At 41.8% G+C, this 17,758-nt stretch overlaps 1 protein-coding gene across 1 annotated transcript in view; it reads right to left on the bottom strand.

The window, feature by feature from the left end:
* Nucleotides 1-5,842: 5,842 nt before the first annotated feature.
* Nucleotides 5,843-17,758, bottom strand: part of FASTKD2 (FAST kinase domains 2) — a 30,980-nt gene continuing 19,064 nt past the window's right edge. Inside the window, exon 12 of the mRNA XM_070421965.1 lies at nt 5,843-6,215. Coding sequence (XP_070278066.1) covers nt 6,195-6,215 — 21 coding nt within the window. The 3' untranslated portion in view covers nt 5,843-6,194. The remainder of the gene's footprint in view (nt 6,216-17,758) is intronic.

Below are 17,758 nucleotides of genomic sequence, written 5' to 3'. Positions count from 1 at the left end.
CATGAATGAGCTCTAGTTGGATGGGTGCCATGACAGGCGGCACAGAACTTGATCAGAACATCACCAGTCCAGATGTTAGCGAACAGACTTTTCTATTTTATTCATTGCCATATCCTCAATGCTAATACAATGCCTCACCAATAAATACATTGGGAAAATTTTTGTTAAGTGAATGAATGTTAGCCAGGCAAAGGAGGAAAGGAGAAAGAGAGTTCCTGACATAAAAAGCAACATGGTAAATTAAAGAAATAAAAAAATAAATAAATATCAGTGTGCATGTGACCTAGAGAGCCAGAGAGGGAATGCTAAAGATAAAGTAAGAGTTGTGAGATCATGAACGATTATAAGCTTGTCTCTCATGTTTTCCAAGTAACCATTTCAAAGTTTTCTACTCTCCCCAAATTCTTGACCACCCTGCCCCAACTCATTATCAACCTCATTGAGATGACAGAGTTATCCGGCAGGAGTCCCTGGATTTTTTGTGTCCACACCCATCTTTTCATCCTCTCATCCTGATAGGTTGAAAGAGGTTTTCCAACTCCTGTTTAGGGCTATTGCCCCACTTGCCTTCTTCTTCATCCATTCACTCAACATTTCAAATAGCCCCCATTTTGTGCTCAAGAGACACAAAGTTGGAGAAGATATAGTCCTTCCCCCAAGAAGTTCAGAGTCTCTTGTTGAGAAAGAAAGGTAGCCATACTATAAAATGGATAATATTGTTAGTGCTGCGGTAGAAGGGTGGAGAGAGTCCTGAATGCCTCCAAATGGTTCTTTCGGGCTCTCAGATAGGAAATCCGGGTGTCTCCTAAATGTCCCAGAACCAGGCCCTCTCAATTCACCAGCCCCAACCCATCAAGTAACATCATGGGTAGCCCTACACAAAAATACCATTTAACATTATAGAAGAAGACAAAACCCCAAATTCTCTGAGGGGCATTTGACTTATTGAAAACAAAACTTTCTATTTTGAAATAAAAATGCACTCAATATATTTTCTTTAAGTGTTAAATAAACAAAGCACCCCCATTCAATTTCAAGTGTTGCTATTTATTTCTTGGTAGCTAATCTTAATTGCCATGTTCCAGCAACAAGGCTGTGGAACAATACAGGAAAATCCTCAACATATATTCAGGCTTCCCTTGGTAAATATGATAGATAATATAATTACCAGCATATTGACTTTGCTATATTGAGATTGAAGTGTATTCGTGTATGAATAACTGAAATGTATGAAATATTCAAATTGTATCAGTTAAAACATGACATTAGAGATAGGTAGTTTCCAATGGCTTCTCTGTCAGCAATGAACAGGCACCATCTGGGCAACATCTATAACAGCGATTTTCAACCAGTGTGCCGCAAGAATTTTTAAAACATGCAGCACCTGACTATTTAGTCAGGGGCACTGGCCTCTTTTTCCTTAGACTGTCAAATAAAAAATGACAACACCCAACACAACAATAGCCATCCAATGTGAATGGATCAAAATTATACCTATTTTTGTCAGATCAGCAAAAAAAATCTTTTGGGGTGCCACAGAATTTTAGTAACCACGTTAGGTGTGCCATGAGATTAAAAAGGTTGAAAATCGCTGATCTATAAGATACAGGGAACCCTCACCACCCACCCCATAAAATGAAACTCACTCTAGAGAAAGAGAGCAGTCACTAAAACAGATCAAAAGGACTGTGTGGCAGAGATGATCACTGGCCCTCACATATCACTACTTTCCTCATCTTCCTTTTAGTAGTAGAAAACTCTGAATTTTAGCTTGGCACTCAGCTATCCAACTAGAGACAATGTTCCAGATTCCCTTGAAAGTAGGTGGAGTTATGTGATGATGTTCTGGCCAATGCGATGAGAAACTTCTGAGAAGTTTCTGAAAGGGAAGCTGATTGCCCTCATGCCCTCTTTCCCTGTTCCCTGTGCTGGAAAGAGGATACTATGCTTATGACCTGGCTTTGACCAGGTAGCTCAGGGCAGCAGTTCACGGGGAGGCAAAGCTACAAGGCAGAAGCACCCAGTGGCTACTGAAACATCTAGGGAGCACCAAGACCCAAGCTGAGTCTCCAGAAAGCACCTGAGACGAGACAAGGACAGCGATTGTGTGTGCCATACTCATCCATGGCATGCTGGGCTCGTGAGGTTGTTACATTCAATGCCAGAGAAGCTGTGGATTGTTTTTCAACCAGGCGTTTGTGGGAGAAAAGAAAACATATAGTCAAGGTAAAGATGTATTTTGCCTCCTGCTGCCCCATTCCAGCAACCCACCAGTACAGACTGAAATCTAGCAGCGAATATAAGCAAAAATCACACAGAGCAATTAGGGGAAAAAGCCCTTCGTGTACACCGAACAGTCAGCAATATGCTATTATTTGTTCTGGGAGCTATTAGCACTGTACCTCCCACACACGGCCACAGTTTGTTATTTTTCCCAATGGCATCCACCACGGTCTTTGCTATTATCCATTGAATGTTGCACTAAATACATATTGAGATACCATTTTTTTTCTGAAACAAAAAGCTCCTGTTGCTAAACTGGTACACCCAAGCATTTTCATTTTTTATAAGAGTTGGGGTTCGTTGTTGGTTATAAATCCAATAAACAAGCATCCCTTTATTGCCTCATTGGCAATTACACAGTATCTCTACTCTCTTACCGACTGACTTTTATGGAAACTATTTCAACAGAGTAGACATTTATCATCGCAAGAGAAACTCCCGCTTAGACATTAACTACCTTAGCTTTATTAGAAACTCATTTTCTGCAAATGTCCAGCCATGATTTGCTCCTTTTTATCAGGAAATAAATAATATCAGGTAATAGCTTCCTGTAGCAGGGGTTACATCTTTATTATACCCAGGGAAATAGATATCAACTAGTCAGAGAAGAGCCAGATGGCTTACTCTTCTTATCAATAAAATTTAATTTTCCCTAAGCCAATTCTGACCCAGCTTATTTCTAAATAGGAAGCAGACATTTAGGATTCATATAAGAAGCAGCAAATACGCCATCCATGAGATTCTCAAATTTGCACTCATGCAGATCCCAAGCCGGAAACCCAGGCATCTTTCTTGGCATTGAGTCAATCACTCATTAAGTCCTATTGGTTCTAACCCATATTATTACTTGAATTTGTCTACTCTTCCTATTTCCAGTACCACACCATAGTTGAGTCCTTTCATCTCGTACCTGGTTTACAGAAACAACCAAATCATGCCCGCCCCATCTTTCTTCCTCCTTGCCATCACAATGGTTGTTCAAAATGGAAGCTCATTCCATTTAGGATAGAACAAAACACTTAAATTCTGCTTGGTCTGCTCCCCTGCCTGGTTTCCTGCCTCACTCCACAGTCCATTCCCTCACCTCCAACACTGGGCTCCATTTACATGCTAACTACTTACCGCTCGCTCAAATAGAACAAGTCCACTTCTACCTGTGTCTTGGCTAACACTGTTCATTTGCCAGAAGCCTTTCCCTCTGCCCTCCTAACTCTGCTCTACCTTAGTAGCTAACTGCTGCTGTCTTTTAGTTTTAATCACCCACATTCTCTTCCTAAGGAAGATTTTCCCAATCCTTCAAGACTGAACTAGATGCCCTTCCTATGTGCGTCCCCTGCATCTAAGTGAATTTTGATAAACTTTGCTGACAATCAGTAACATTGGCCATACTAACTGGTTAGTCTTATGGAATCCTGCACAGATGATTAGCTGGGGGGAGGGGGGAGGTGGTATCAGGCATAATTATTACTCTGATTTCTGATTCTGCCCATTGAACTTGACAATGCCACCAATATTGCTAGGCGCATCTGTTATGGACTGCAATAAGCTGCTCCTATCAGAGAACAGAAATAATAGAGGCTTAAATGAAAATAAAGGGCTATTGCTTTCTCATTGAAAGAAAAGTCAAGACAGACAGTCTGGGGCTGGCACTGCAGCAAAATTCTGTTTAGCTCCTCCACTGTCTTCAGTGTGTGACTTCCATTCTCAAAGCTGCAAAATATTGCTGGGTCTCTAGACATCCAACCTTCATTCCAAATGAGAAAAGGGGTAAAGTGAAGGGTTAGAGGCAGCTAATATCACCTCGGCCCCCCCCCCCCCTCGGCACAAAAAACATGCAAAATGAAGTCTTCTGGTCAGAAACACTGATGCCACAAAGAACATCTTCAATAGAAAGAAAGGGGAAGTGAATAGTGGGTTTAAATAAACTAGCCATTTATTCCACATTCAGTGTAGTTTATAACCCACTCTTTAAGAAAATAATTGTCCTGCTTTATAAATTCAAATTTCATGTAATCTAAATATCAAGTAATTGTTTAGTCAAAAGAGTCACAGCAGGAACCTTTAAAACAGCACACTTCAAAGAGGAAGGAGGTATAAAAAAATCTCAAATCACACATAACCTTTCAGGAACACATCTCTGGTGCAGAGAGAAGGACACCCTCCTGTAGAGAACTCACTTAGTTCCTCACATATTATCCATAATGAACTATTGATGAGTAACATTAAATAGATTACCTTATGTGCACCTCACTTTATGGAGCAGGATTATTAGTCTCGCTTTGTAGATGAAAACACTGAGGCATATAGTAGCTAAGTGACTTCTGCAACAATCGCATGGCTGGTGACTGCACCAGCATTGGCACCCAGTCTGTCTGCTGCTCTCTCTACTCTGTGATACAACTTCTCTAGCCTTCCCTCCACTCGGACTAATGAGTCTGTTACTCCAAGAATAGAATTTCCACCACATTGTGTTTGTTGCATTAAGACTGAATAATTGAAATGTATGAAGTATTCAAATTGTATCCATTTACACATGACAGGCAGTAGCTGAGTCCATGCTAATTTATCCTTAATGGAAAATATTGGGCATTTTATGTGTTTAAGTGTTTTAGCACATGATGAGTAATTAATTAGCTTACTTGGGATCTTTGAGCTAGAAGGGGGTCTGTATAGATTATCTAGAATCGCTTTGCTCATTTTGGAGATGAGAAAACCAAGCTGGCTGAGTGAATTGGTGAGAGTCACACAACCTGTGTGTTATACCACCCAAGAGAGACCCCAGGCCTCTAACCTCATTATTTCTAGGTTCTAGTCTTCTGCAGCATCCTCCAGCTTTCTCTTTCTCAAGTCTTACAGCCAGAGGTCTATGTTCTCTGCCACACCTTGAGACCCTTTATTGTGCAGATCTATTTGTATTGGGTAGATATAAATCAGAGGTTTATATCTGATTTCAAATTCCAGCTTAAATTCCATGATATCCTTAAGGCACTTTATGATTTTCCTAATGAGAATTACTCCTTTTGATTTATATTAATTCTGCATGCTGGTGTCCCATTCTACATTATAAACCCTTTAAGGACTTATTTTTATAGCCTCCAAGAATCTAGTTTACTATTTTGTCTATAGTAGGTGTCTGACATGTACTTATTAATGAATAAATAACCTAATAGTATCTAAGTATTTCTTTAATTCTAGTATTTTCATCAAAATATGTGTCTCTCTAGACTTGAAAATAAACAAAATTATGCTCCTCTTTCTGCATTATCACTTTCCACATTGGGCTGGCTTTTTGTCTATTTATCAGTTTAGAGTGTCCTCCAGTAAAACACAAAGTCTACACAAATAAGCTTTTTACATTTGCTTCCTTTTGTTCCCCAAAGCCCAGTGCCATGTCTAATATGGAGCCAATACTCGCAGGACCCAATAAATGGCAGGTAGTACTAAGTGAACGAATATCCTCCTCAAGTTCATAGATACCCATTAGATTTTTGCAGTTTTAATCCAACTCTTTCAGAAGCATGAACTCACCAGAAGCAAATGACTCAGTTATTGCATTTTTTATTTTACAAGTTCAAACATTTTATTTTAAAACACACCTTGTTTTTTTGATATTACCTAGTATTTTGCTTATTTCTATGAGTTGAAGAAGAAAATTATTTAAACGGTTTGGCCAGTCTGGATGTGGCCTCCTCTTCATGTCCTTAGTTATGAGGTTCTCTCCCGCTAGTCTCCAGTTGGTTATTCAGGATGATCTTTCTATATTTTAGTTGTAATTCCAGTTTGGTCTGAGGAGAATGTCAGTGTAGCTTCCACTTAATCTGCCTCCATGTTGGAATCCCAGTTATTGCATTCTTCCAAGAAATTTCCATAGAAAATGTGAGAACATCATGTGGGCAGATATATACCATGTCTTAGGAAAAATGAAAGTGTGGCTGTTAAGGAGAAAAAAAATATGAGGATGAGAGTCCTCAAAACTATATTGGGAAATAAATAACTGTTTCCCCAGCAATTTTGACTCCCAACTAATTATGACATTTCAATGGAATATAACAATAAGCAATGTTTGTTCATGTCTCTGAAGTGGTTGATTAAGAAACTCCACTGATTTTGGCTGGGCTGGGCTGGGTGGTTCTTCTGGTCTCAGTTGGACAATCTCACATGTACAAGGAGATGAATTGATGGATGGGGGTCAGCTGACTTTCAGCTGCTATAGAATGTCCTTGGCTGAAATTACTGGGCTGATTCAGTTCTGTCCCAAATGTCTAATCACTCAACAGACTAGCACAGAGATTCTTATGGTCACAAAGAAGTTAAGAATGAGAATAAGCCTGATGCTTTCAAGCTTTGGTTATGTCATGCTTCCCAACAACGCATTGGCCACAGCAAGTTTTATGATGAGCCCCTCACCACCTTGCTTTCTTATAGGGCTGATAGGCACTGGTATTACTTTAGAGTGTGAAAATGCCATCTCCTGCGAGAATATTACCAAGAACTATTGTCATCTCAGAATTCTTGAAGCCTTGACTCCTAAGAGGTGATTCCTAGGCTTTATAAATTATTGCATTTTGAGAAAACAGTTTTGGAAAAAAACAATGCTAATGAAATAAAGCTTTTCATAATTGAGACCACATTAAAGCAAAGCCCTTGGGAAATGAAACTCAGTCCTAGTGGCAGCTCTCCAGGTATGGGTTCCAACTATAAGGACCCACCCAAATCTACCAAAGCGTGATAATCAGAAAACAGAAAGTCAACAAAGAACTTCAGGCAGGCCAACATTTGATTCAGATGCTCTGAATTTCGACAGTTCTCTCTGTTCTAGCGACTCCTCATTTGGGCCCTCTTTTAGATGGGGTAAGTATTATTATTACTAATACTAAAATAATAAGAATGATAGAAAAATATGTAGTAGTTACCACTTATTTGTACTTTCTGTGTATGGTAGGTGGGATAATGACCCGCCCCCCGCCCCCCATCCCTATTTCCAAAGGTGTCCTAATCCTCAGAAACCATAAATGTGCTACACGACAAGGTAGAATTAAGGCTGCAGATGGAATTAAGGTTTCTAATCAACTGACTTTAAAATAGGGAGATAATCCTGATTTTCTGAGGGGGCATAACATAATCACAAAGATCCTTAAAGGCAGTAGAAGGAGATAGGAAAGTCATCATCAGAGTGAGGAGATGTGAAAAAGACTCAAGCGGCCACTGCAGGCTTTGAAGATGGAGGGATGGGGACAGGAGCCACGGAATGCAGGCAGCCTCTGGGAGCTGGAAGAGGCAGAGAGGAAGGCAGTCCTGCCGACATCTTGGTTTTATCCCAAGACCCATTTTGGACTTCTGACTTCCAGTGCCCTAAGATAATAAATATGTGCTGTTTTAAGCCACTAAGTTTGTGGTGATTTGTTACAGCAACAATAGGCAATAAATACACTGCCAAACTTTGAGTAAAATGTTTTATGTCCAATAATCTCTCATCCTGACAAACACTGCAAGAAAGGTATACACCTCATTCATACAAGTGAAGAAACTGAGGCTCCAGATATTCAGTGACTTGCTAAGCCCTCAGCTAGTAAAATGAGGAGCTGAAATTCAATCCAGTTCTGTTTCACTCCAAAGCCCCTATCTCTTCTCTATTCAAGACAGACCACGTGAAATCAAACCCTAGACAACCTCAACTCCTTGTCCAGATAGGCACTGTTCTGACTCAGCTGTTAGACTAGCTCCATAGAAGCTGAACAGCACACACACACACACACACACACACACACACACACACACACTCACACACTCACACAAGCTCACACAGAGTCAATTACCATTTAAAAATAGCTCTCTATTCAAATGGCCAAATTAAAGTATTATTTTGGTCTAATTGGTCCTCATCTATTCACTACATAGGACTCTTCTAACAGAAAGGAGAGAGGGGGCAAGGGGTGACTTGTGAATATAGCCTAAAAGCTTGGCTGAAAGCACTTTGAATCAATAAGCAAGTCAATGCTTTGGTCTGGGAAATTTACTACAGTCGGGTTTGAAATGCTTTTTGTTTTTACTTTTATAATTAATTACTGTGGATAATGCTTTTTGTTGGTATTTTTTATAATTAATCACTAAGCATTGCTAGTAGCCAGCAACTTCTCATACATTGCTTAAACACAGAGAGATAAGAAATCTGAACCATAACTAGAGTGCACGTTCATGGATTACTAAAATACTCACATAAGAATTACACATTAATTCAACTACAACAAAAAAATTACACTTGAAGAGCTTATTATATACTATTCCTTCCCCTTTTAAGAAACGTTTTAGCAGAAGCCTAGCACGGTTACCATGGCAACTATAATGCAAAATTGTCAGTAACTTTATGAATTGCAAATTCCTTTAAGGGTGTTGGGGATTTTTTTTTTCACTTCCATTTTTAACCATCTCATATGCATTATTCCAGCAATATGTTAAACAAGGTTTTTGAGAACTCATGCATCATTCTGAAACAAGTTATGTTTTAAACCCTCAAATTCCATTATTCTAACAAGATCAGGCTAAACGGGGAACCCCAATTTCCTGAATTTTAAATCGTCCATTGTTTTTAACTGAGTTCTTAACAAATTTACCACCTGCACCTTCACTGAAGAGGAGCCAGTTAGTGAGTAAATGAGATCACTATTTTCTTCATCATTGTCTGAATCTCTCTGAGAAAGGAGAAAGGGGATAGCCCAGTTTAAAAACAATACCAAACTAAACCCCTCAGTCCCACAATCTGCATCTTTCTTCAAGTAACTTCGGTTGCCTTTGCATCAAGCCTTAAGGCTCCATTTTCAGTGTTTTCCTTCCTCAAGCCCATCTTCTCTCAGAGACTCTTCTTTCTTGAGCTCATTAGAGCATGATAATGAGCCAGAGAAGGCCCTTGAGTAACCAGTTTCTCCAACATGGATTGCATGCCTGGGAGGACAGAAACTTGCAAAGGTGGCCCAAATCATCATGGGACAATGTGTGTGCCTTTTCATGTCTAAATGCTTGGAATGAGGGATGGCGTTACCCTCATAATCAGAACTGATCCAGGTGTTGGCATGGCCCTTTCCTAGCTACATGACTTTGGATCATTCACTTATGCTCTATGAGCTTCAACTTTCTCATCTATACAGCATTTTGCCCATCCATTTCACAAGACTGATGCACGGATCATGAGACAATGAATTGGAAAGTTACTATGTCCTATTAAAATATGACCATCAATTCTTCTAAATATTTATTTCCGATTATCAATACTAAGGATCTCCAAAATGTGAATATTCAGAACTTGGTATCAAAAAGATGGGTGACAATTCATGGTTTGGTTGTCTCAGTGTTTAGAAAATAAATTGAAATGAAGATAGGAACAAAAGGATTAGAATTAAATTCTATTTTATAATAGAAGACCTAAATTACTTCCTCTGTTCAGTTTCCATTTGGGAGACCTATCTATTTGCAAAACCGTACACAGAAAATGATTATATTCAAAGCACATCTCCAAAGCAAGTGTCCATCCATATGCTTAACGAGCTCAGGGAGCAACAGCATTTTGTGAAGACAAGGGAGTCTCCTGGTTTGTTCCTTTCTGTGCTGTTTCATAGCAAATTCATGTGGTCAGAGGAACGTTAGGTGTTTTTCTATCCTTGAACAGTAGCCTTCAACAAGGATGTAAGTGTGTCATGAACCCTGATAGACATAAAATTATCATATGCAGGATGGTCAGAGAAGTGTGGTGGCAAAGCTTCAAAAGACTAAAACCCTGCTTGGTTTCTAAGAACTTTCCATTTTTTTCATTAGTTCCTTTATTTATTCACTCAATAAATATTTCATGAAAGCCAACTGTACTCTGCTCAGGAAAATAAAGGGAAGAATCAGACATTTTTTCACTCATGAAGAGCTCTCTGATTTACTGCGGGGGTGGGGGTGGGGGGGGGACTTTATACCCCTCCTCTCTATTCCTGACTGCATCTAAGGGCTATGAGAACACAGAAATGGCAAAGAGCGACATCCCAGGGGATTAGGAGATTCCCAGATGAAGAAGAGGTGGTGGGAATTCAGAGTAGAAAGCTCGTGGATGGCTCAGAAAGATGAGATTGGGATGTTGACGATGGGTTCTGAATGGCTTACAGCCCAGCCTGCTAAGGATGGGGACTAATGACCAAGGAATCTCAAAAAATGGGTTCGGTGTTCAACTCACCTACATGCAGTAAGTGCATAAGCAATGGGGAGGCCTGACTATTTTAAATAAGGGGTTTCAAGCAGATCCTTTTAGGAGTAGCAGAGTCGACCAAAACAAGTACAAGTGGTCAAAGTCACTGACTCATCCAACAAGAGAGCCTCCTTTCAACAGAGCAGACCTGAAATCCTGTGGCCTCGCGGGCACGAGACGCATGGAAGAGGAAGTCGGGATCCATTCCACTCCACAGCTTCCTGAAGAGTGAGGAAACGTTTGGAAACCTGTCAGCATTATCTCAGGAGGTGAGCACACATTATGCAGTATTTCTACCTTCCCCAGCTTGGCGATGGTACAAAAATGCGGTCGGTTCCCTTCCCTCCGCATAACTCACACCAGATGCTGATGCCCCAGCCTCTTCCACAGCGACAGTTCCCAAAGCCGTTTTTTTCCAGAGGTCGGGCATATGGAGCTCATTAAGTCTTGTGCACCAACAGTTTGTGTAAAACTTTATGTTTTCAATGCAATTTAATGTTCAATTTGATTCACAAAGCACTGCGTATTTTTAGTCCTGGGATGACAGACTGCTCCTCTATGAGCTTAAAACATAGTTTGGGGCAATAAGGAGGACCTTTGACCAGAACCTGGCACTGACAATCCAGGCTCATGCTAACCTTATAAAGAAGGAAAAGCCTTGTGTGTTAGAGAAGGTCTATCTGACCACCTTGTTGTACAGATGAGGAAACCAAGATTCAGAGAAGTTAAGTGAGAGGCTTGAACCTGGGTCTCCTGGTGCTCAGTCCGATGACCTTTTCTCTCTTTCCCTTTCCTCCCTAAAGTTCAAAATACAAAATAGGAAAAACAGGGCCTTTCTCATCCATGATGAAATTCATTCAAAAGTGGGGAAAATTTTACCCATGTATAATGTATTAGCACCTTTATCTCCTCACATGAAAATGAGAGAAAAATGGGTGACATGTGTTTGAATATCACTTGCCTTCTGTTTGATTAGGATAAAGTTATGTGTCCATATATGGCTCTGGAATCAGATATGAAAGATTCAATAACTTGCTCAAAGTCCCATGGCTGGGAAGTCTGTCTGGGTTCTTTCAGCTGTAAAATGGTCATAATAATATATACCTCTGAGTTGGAGTGTTTTATTTAATTAACCATTGAGAAAAATGCTTAAAAGACAGTGGCTATTATCATATTCTATATATAAAAAAGCCTAAGCGACCGTTCTTGACCAAATGGCCAGAACAACTGGTCGACCAGTAGCTATGACATGCACTGACCACCAGGGGACAGATGCTCAATGCAGGGGCTGCCCCTCATGGTCAGTACACTCCTACAGCCAAACTCCTGCAGCCGACTGGCAGCATCGGTGGCCAGCGGCTGTTCTTTCCGCCCCTGGCCTGGTGACCATCGCCTCCTCTCCTGACCCCGCCAAGGCCTTTGGGGCCCCAAGCTGGGAAGGGGAACTGGGGATGGGTGGTGGACGTGGCCCCTTTCCTAGGGGGGGCCAAGGGCTGGCTCCCTCCTTGGGCCAGTGGCCAACCTCCCCCCATATTCCTTCCCCCCCGGCTGGAAGGCTCCAATTGGCCCAGCACTGATAACCTTGATCACCAGCCAGGCCTAAGGACTCTACCCATGCACGAATTCATGCACCAGACCTCTAGTATTTTATATATTTGGGTTTGGGCTTAAAATAATTTCCCTGGGAGACTCATCATATATTTGTTCCCCTAATGATGTCATTGTTCAAAATATTTGGTGCTTTTTTTTCTTTTGGCACTGCCTTCAGACCTAGTTTTTACGTTTTAGGAGAAAATTATTCCTTTATGCCTATATTTTGGCCAAAAAGGGTATAACTCAGTGTTATCAACGTCACCAAGGTTAGCTCTGCAGCACTTTTAACTGTGTGTGAAAACCAGAGACAAAAGATAAAGTTGTGCCAGGAATGAGTATATTTAAAAGAATTCGCTGGCTCAAGTGGAGGGGACACATCTTCTACGCATTGGGTCAGGCCCAGAAACCTTGGGAAAGTCATAGGTCACAGAACCGAACACTGTTCCCGAGTTGAGAAGACAGAAAACAGGGGTGTTAATGACGCAAGGTCAGCCCTGGGGAAGCTAGAATTTTCTGGAACTTTTGCGAGAGAAAGACTGCCTCTCAGGAACAATTACATGTGGATTTTCATAAGCAGGAAGCTCACAGTAGTTCTGGTAATGATTAATTCTCATTCTGTGGGAGGGATAGAAGGAGAAGGCTTGTGAGAGCCCTACACATTCGTGACCTCGAATGCAAAACAGCTTGTGGAAAGCATAAGAAGAGCACCTGGACCCCTCCCAGCCCATCCTTGCATGGGGTTCATTTATCCCCTCTTCCTTCCCTTTGCCCTTAAGCCACACACACACACACACACACACACACACACACACACACACACACACACTTACAGAACAGACTCCCTGCCTCTGAACTTGTCAATCTAGGATTAGCACCTTGTCTGCAATGTACACCTCAAACGTGTTCATTCCTCTTGTTGTTATCACTATAACCCTACCATTACCATGCTGGTTAATCATGAAGAAAACAATAAACAAAGAAAAACCTCCTTTCCCTGGTAAGCATAAATAATTGCAGATGAATACATCTTGTGTGGGCCCTCACCAAGTGACTCTATACGCTAGTATAAGAGGTATTAGAGGGTGTTTTATTGCAAGAGATAACTTTTCTAATCGTAACGCCTGTCCCCTTCAGATTCCACCCTCATCCTGAAGGTCCCACAAAGTCACCACAGGGAGTTTGCAGCACTTGCCCGCAGTTTATGGGAAAAAGTGTCCTTTCTCCTTGGTAATAACCCTAAAGTGAAAACGAGAAACCAAGCAGAAGAGGGCGGGATGTTTCTTTAAGCAGAGGTGTAAAGAGAAAAAAAAAACACCAGAGGATATGATTCTAGAGTGAGCCTCGCTGCTGGGGGTAAAGGAGCCAGGACAGGAAATCCCAGGGTCCCTCGGAAAATATATTGTGCATGTGAAAACCTTTTCACAGCAGTGAGCCCACCCCTCCTCACCCCGCGGAGCTCTCTCAGGCATATATGGGCCCCACTTGGCTAGTATTAGAATAGCCTCATTTCCAGGTCTTAAAAAGTCCATCTGCTGATCTCAAAGCATTCATCCCTCACCCAGTTTAAGGTCCTCTTCCCCAGGCTCCGTCACGAGCAGCAGTCTCTTTTTTCGCTGTTTGTCCACCTTGTTCTTCTTGTCACTTCTCCAGCCCCACTCCCTGTGCTGCCTCTGGCCCCGCAAGGTCAGGATGGAGGGGAGGGACAAGGGGAAGAGGGGTAAGGTCTATTCACCGGCGACCTTGTATTCTGTGTAGACACCTTTTAGGTATTAGATGTGCAAAGGCTGATTCCTCCTCTCGTGAAGGACATTAGAGGGTTCTTTAGAGACACCAACCACCCACCACCACCCCTTTCTACTGGCTGCACCTCTGACACCACAGTGTTTCTGCCCCTCCCCCCACCTCCCAACATACACACACACACAATGCACTCCCAGGCTGCCTGAGAAGACCCCACACAGCCTCTTTTGGGGGGTTGGTAGGAGAACATCCTCTGGGGGGGAGGGGGGTGCCGTTCAGGATGGCTCAACCTGCCAACTTCTTCGACATCCATTTAATCCATGGGAGACACTATGCCTCCATGCCTCCCTCTCCCTAGCACGATCTGGAAGCCTGAAGCCCTTTCACTGTGCCCTCTGCTCCTGCTCTGCCATCAGAAGCAGCTCCAGGCAGCCTCCTGCCTTTGGGCTCTCCCAGGCAAGAGTCAGGATCCTGTCTCCAGGCCCCCAATGATCAAAGGGCTCACGTCAAGCTCTCAAAAGACTTCTGAGTTGAGGTTTCTGAGTGTCACCCAATGAATCATGGTTCTACCTCACTGAGTGAACACTGAGTCCAAGTCAGCAGACACCTTCTCCCCAGGGACGTGGCCCACCCCCTTACACTTCCTCTCCATACAATGGGCTCCCTGCAGGGCAAGTGGCTCTAGCTTGGTGTCCCTGCAGGGCAAGTGGCTCTAGCTCAGATTACAGATCATCTTTCTCGTGAGACTGTCAGCCTTTTGCTTAACTAAAAATTTCAAGCATAACATCCTTCTCTGTCAACATTTTAGGCAACGTATGGAGATAAATTTACGATTTTATATCTATAGTACATTTGGCATGGAATTTTAAGGTTAATTTGAATATATAATTCTCACATATACAAGTTTGTACTCATAAACAGTATTTCCACCATACTCAAGTCAAAGATGGTCCCTGTATATATAGTAAAATTCATCTCTGATGAATTAAAGTTAATCCTGAAAACCTTGTCAACCACACATAATATATGGTACCCAATACATTCATAAATTCTTAGGAAACGGATGAGCAGGTGGATGGATGGATAGATGGAGGGATGAAATCTTTTTAAAGTACCAACTCTAGGAAGGGGGCATGGAATTAGAGATGGATTTTGTTTCTTGTTCAATAGACTAGCTGTGACCTTGGAAAATGTAATTTAACCTCTTCGTGTCTCCATTTCCTCATCTGCAAATAGATCTAATCACCACAAAGCCCTGCTCAGAGCATCAGATGAGGTCATCTTGGAGCGGTACCGCTGCCTATAGCAGGAAGGTGTCAGTGGGAGGGAGGCAGAGGCTCTGCTGGTCTCTGCTGCCTGGAATCATTTCCACGTTTCTGTGACTCACTTTTACTACCTGCAAAATGGACATTGAAAGACTTGTCTCCCTCTTTCCTTAGAAGGCCGTGTATATAGGGCCTATCGGAGGGCCTTTGATTTCAAAGCCTAGCAAACCCAACCAGCTGTACAACCCTGCTCCACACCAAAATCTCTGTGCTACAATTCCCTCAACCATATAAAAGGAGAATGGTGGTCACTTCATGGGGTGTGTGTGAGAACCAGATGTCTTAAAGTGGGACACTGCCTAGTGCATAGATAACAGTACTCAGACTAGATACCATTATTAAAGCCAAGGGTCCTGTGAGTTTCCAGGGAAAAATACCAGGGGGTTTCCTCTCCCTTTATGGCCTACATTCAGTCATTTCTGAATAAGCTTAGTTGCTATGGTTACCTCCCAAAGACACCACATTTGAAAACGTGTTGGGAGATGGGGACTGATGGCAGAAGGCTTTAGCAGAGGACACAAAGCAACTTCAGCAACGGAGACATTTTAGTACATGTGAACTCTTTCCCTTGGAAACCAAAGTCACGTTTTGCCAAAATGAAAATGAACTCAGGACACAGAGTTTCAGAAGTTCCGCTTTTGGCCAGCCTCCTTCCCCCATCACCAGGATCTCAAAGACAGGTAGATCTGGCCCCGAGTCAACTCCTGCGCATCTCAGCTTCCTGCCGCAGGAGGATCTGGCAGTCTGAAGGATGCTGGTTGCCAGACAGAATTCATCAGATTCACTTCCCAGATGCTATCGCTTCTGATGCCGAAAGAAAAATAGGTTGCCCAGAAATGGAGGTTGGAAAGGACGAGTGTAGCTGAGAAATGCACAGTGACACACAGAACAATAAAGGGCTATTCTTGTTCAATTCATTAGCATATATATTTGAATATTCCAGGGGTTCTTACATCCCTCAAATCCCTGGAGGGGCTAGCACGGACATCTCAGGCTACACTGTACCCCACAGCAGTGTTCTAAATGGTATTCGATCTGTCAAAATCAGTCATGGCTCCAACAGGGAATGAGTAAGAGTTGGCCTGCACCCACTTCCTGGTCCCAACCACAACAAACCCAATACCCGATGGGGCCTCACGGGCAAGAGTATTGTGTATACTCGTCGTACTCAAAGTCTCTTTCTTCCTGGTCACTTTTTTCCCAGACATCCCGGGGAGCTCTCCTGCTCTTATTTGAAATTCAAACCAGGGGAAGTCACTTCTAAAAATACTGGTTCCCGCTTGCATTTTCACGATGAAGTAGCGCCACCTAGGGGACATTTGCATTAATTTTTCGCTACTTCCACTATACCAAATTCCTTTTCAAATATTGGAATAGTGACCCCCCTTCCCAAAACAACAACAATGACACACAACTACCTCCCTACACCTACATGAGAAAGGTATAGGAGCTTCTCTGCACACACTTTTCAAAATTCAGCTCCAGTCTTACTTCAGCTGAAAATTCTGGTCTATTAGCTTATTACATAGTGACCACTGCCAAGGGTTGTGGTTCACATTTATAATCAATCACCATGGAAATTTGCCTTATTATTATAAGAACTACCAACTATTAAACATCTACTACATAAAAAGGCGCATATATTTATTTCCAATATACATAATAGCCCTTCAGACTGGGTATTAGCGTCCCATTTTACAGATGAAGAAACCAAGGCTCTGAAATTTACCCACGTTGAGATTTACCCATGATTTCGATGAGGGCTGTCAATAGATACCAATATTTTCAAGACTCTGGATGCATATAAACAGCATTCCATAGTGACAGAGAGCAGATGGGTGGTTTTGTGGGAACAAAGGGAAGGGCAAAGAGGGAGGAAACTCTCAGGGATGGTAGATTTGTTTATTATCTCGATTGTGGTGGTTTTCGTGTGTGTGTGTGTGTGTGTTTGTGTGTGTGTGTGAAACCTGTTAAAGCTTATCAACTTGTATACTTTAAACCTATGTGGTTGTCAGTTATACTTCAATAAAGCTATTTTTAAAGGGGGGGAGTGCATTTCAGAAGGGTCATATTAATTTATATTACCAGCAGCATATGTAAGTGCCCGCCTCATTACACCTGTGTCAGCACTGTAATTCTTAAAGGAAGAAAAAACCCTGCTAATTTGAAAGGCCAAAATATCTCATGTTTGAATGTGCACATCTTTGATTACTAGTAGACTGAAACTTTTTTTTTTGAAATTTTTTCATGTTGCTCAGCTCTTTGCTCATTTGTCTTTTGTAATGTATATTTCTTATCAAATTATAGGAGTTCTTTATTTAGATACTAGAGGCCCTATGCACGAAAATTCATGCAAGAGTAGGCCTTCCTTCCCCTGGCTGCCAGCACCAGCTTTCCTCCGGCACCCAGGACCCAGGCTGGCTTCCTTCTGGTCCTGGCTTTGTCAGAAAAGACGTCTGGAATAATATCCAGAAAACATCTGGTCTAATTAGCATATTACCCTTTTATTATTATAGATGTATCATAGATAGATCACCTATTTTTCCCTTGATATTTATCTGTGTACTTGATGTAATTATAATGTAAATTGACATTTTAA

This window comes from Myotis yumanensis, unplaced genomic scaffold (assembly GCF_028538775.1).
Source record: "Myotis yumanensis isolate MYYU_CA2020_CCGP unplaced genomic scaffold, mMyoYum1.0.hap1 SCAF_8, whole genome shotgun sequence".
NCBI lineage: Eukaryota > Metazoa > Chordata > Mammalia > Chiroptera > Vespertilionidae > Myotis > Myotis yumanensis.
Note: the sequence above shows the minus strand (reverse complement) of the source record. Positions and strands in the feature narration are given on the sequence as shown.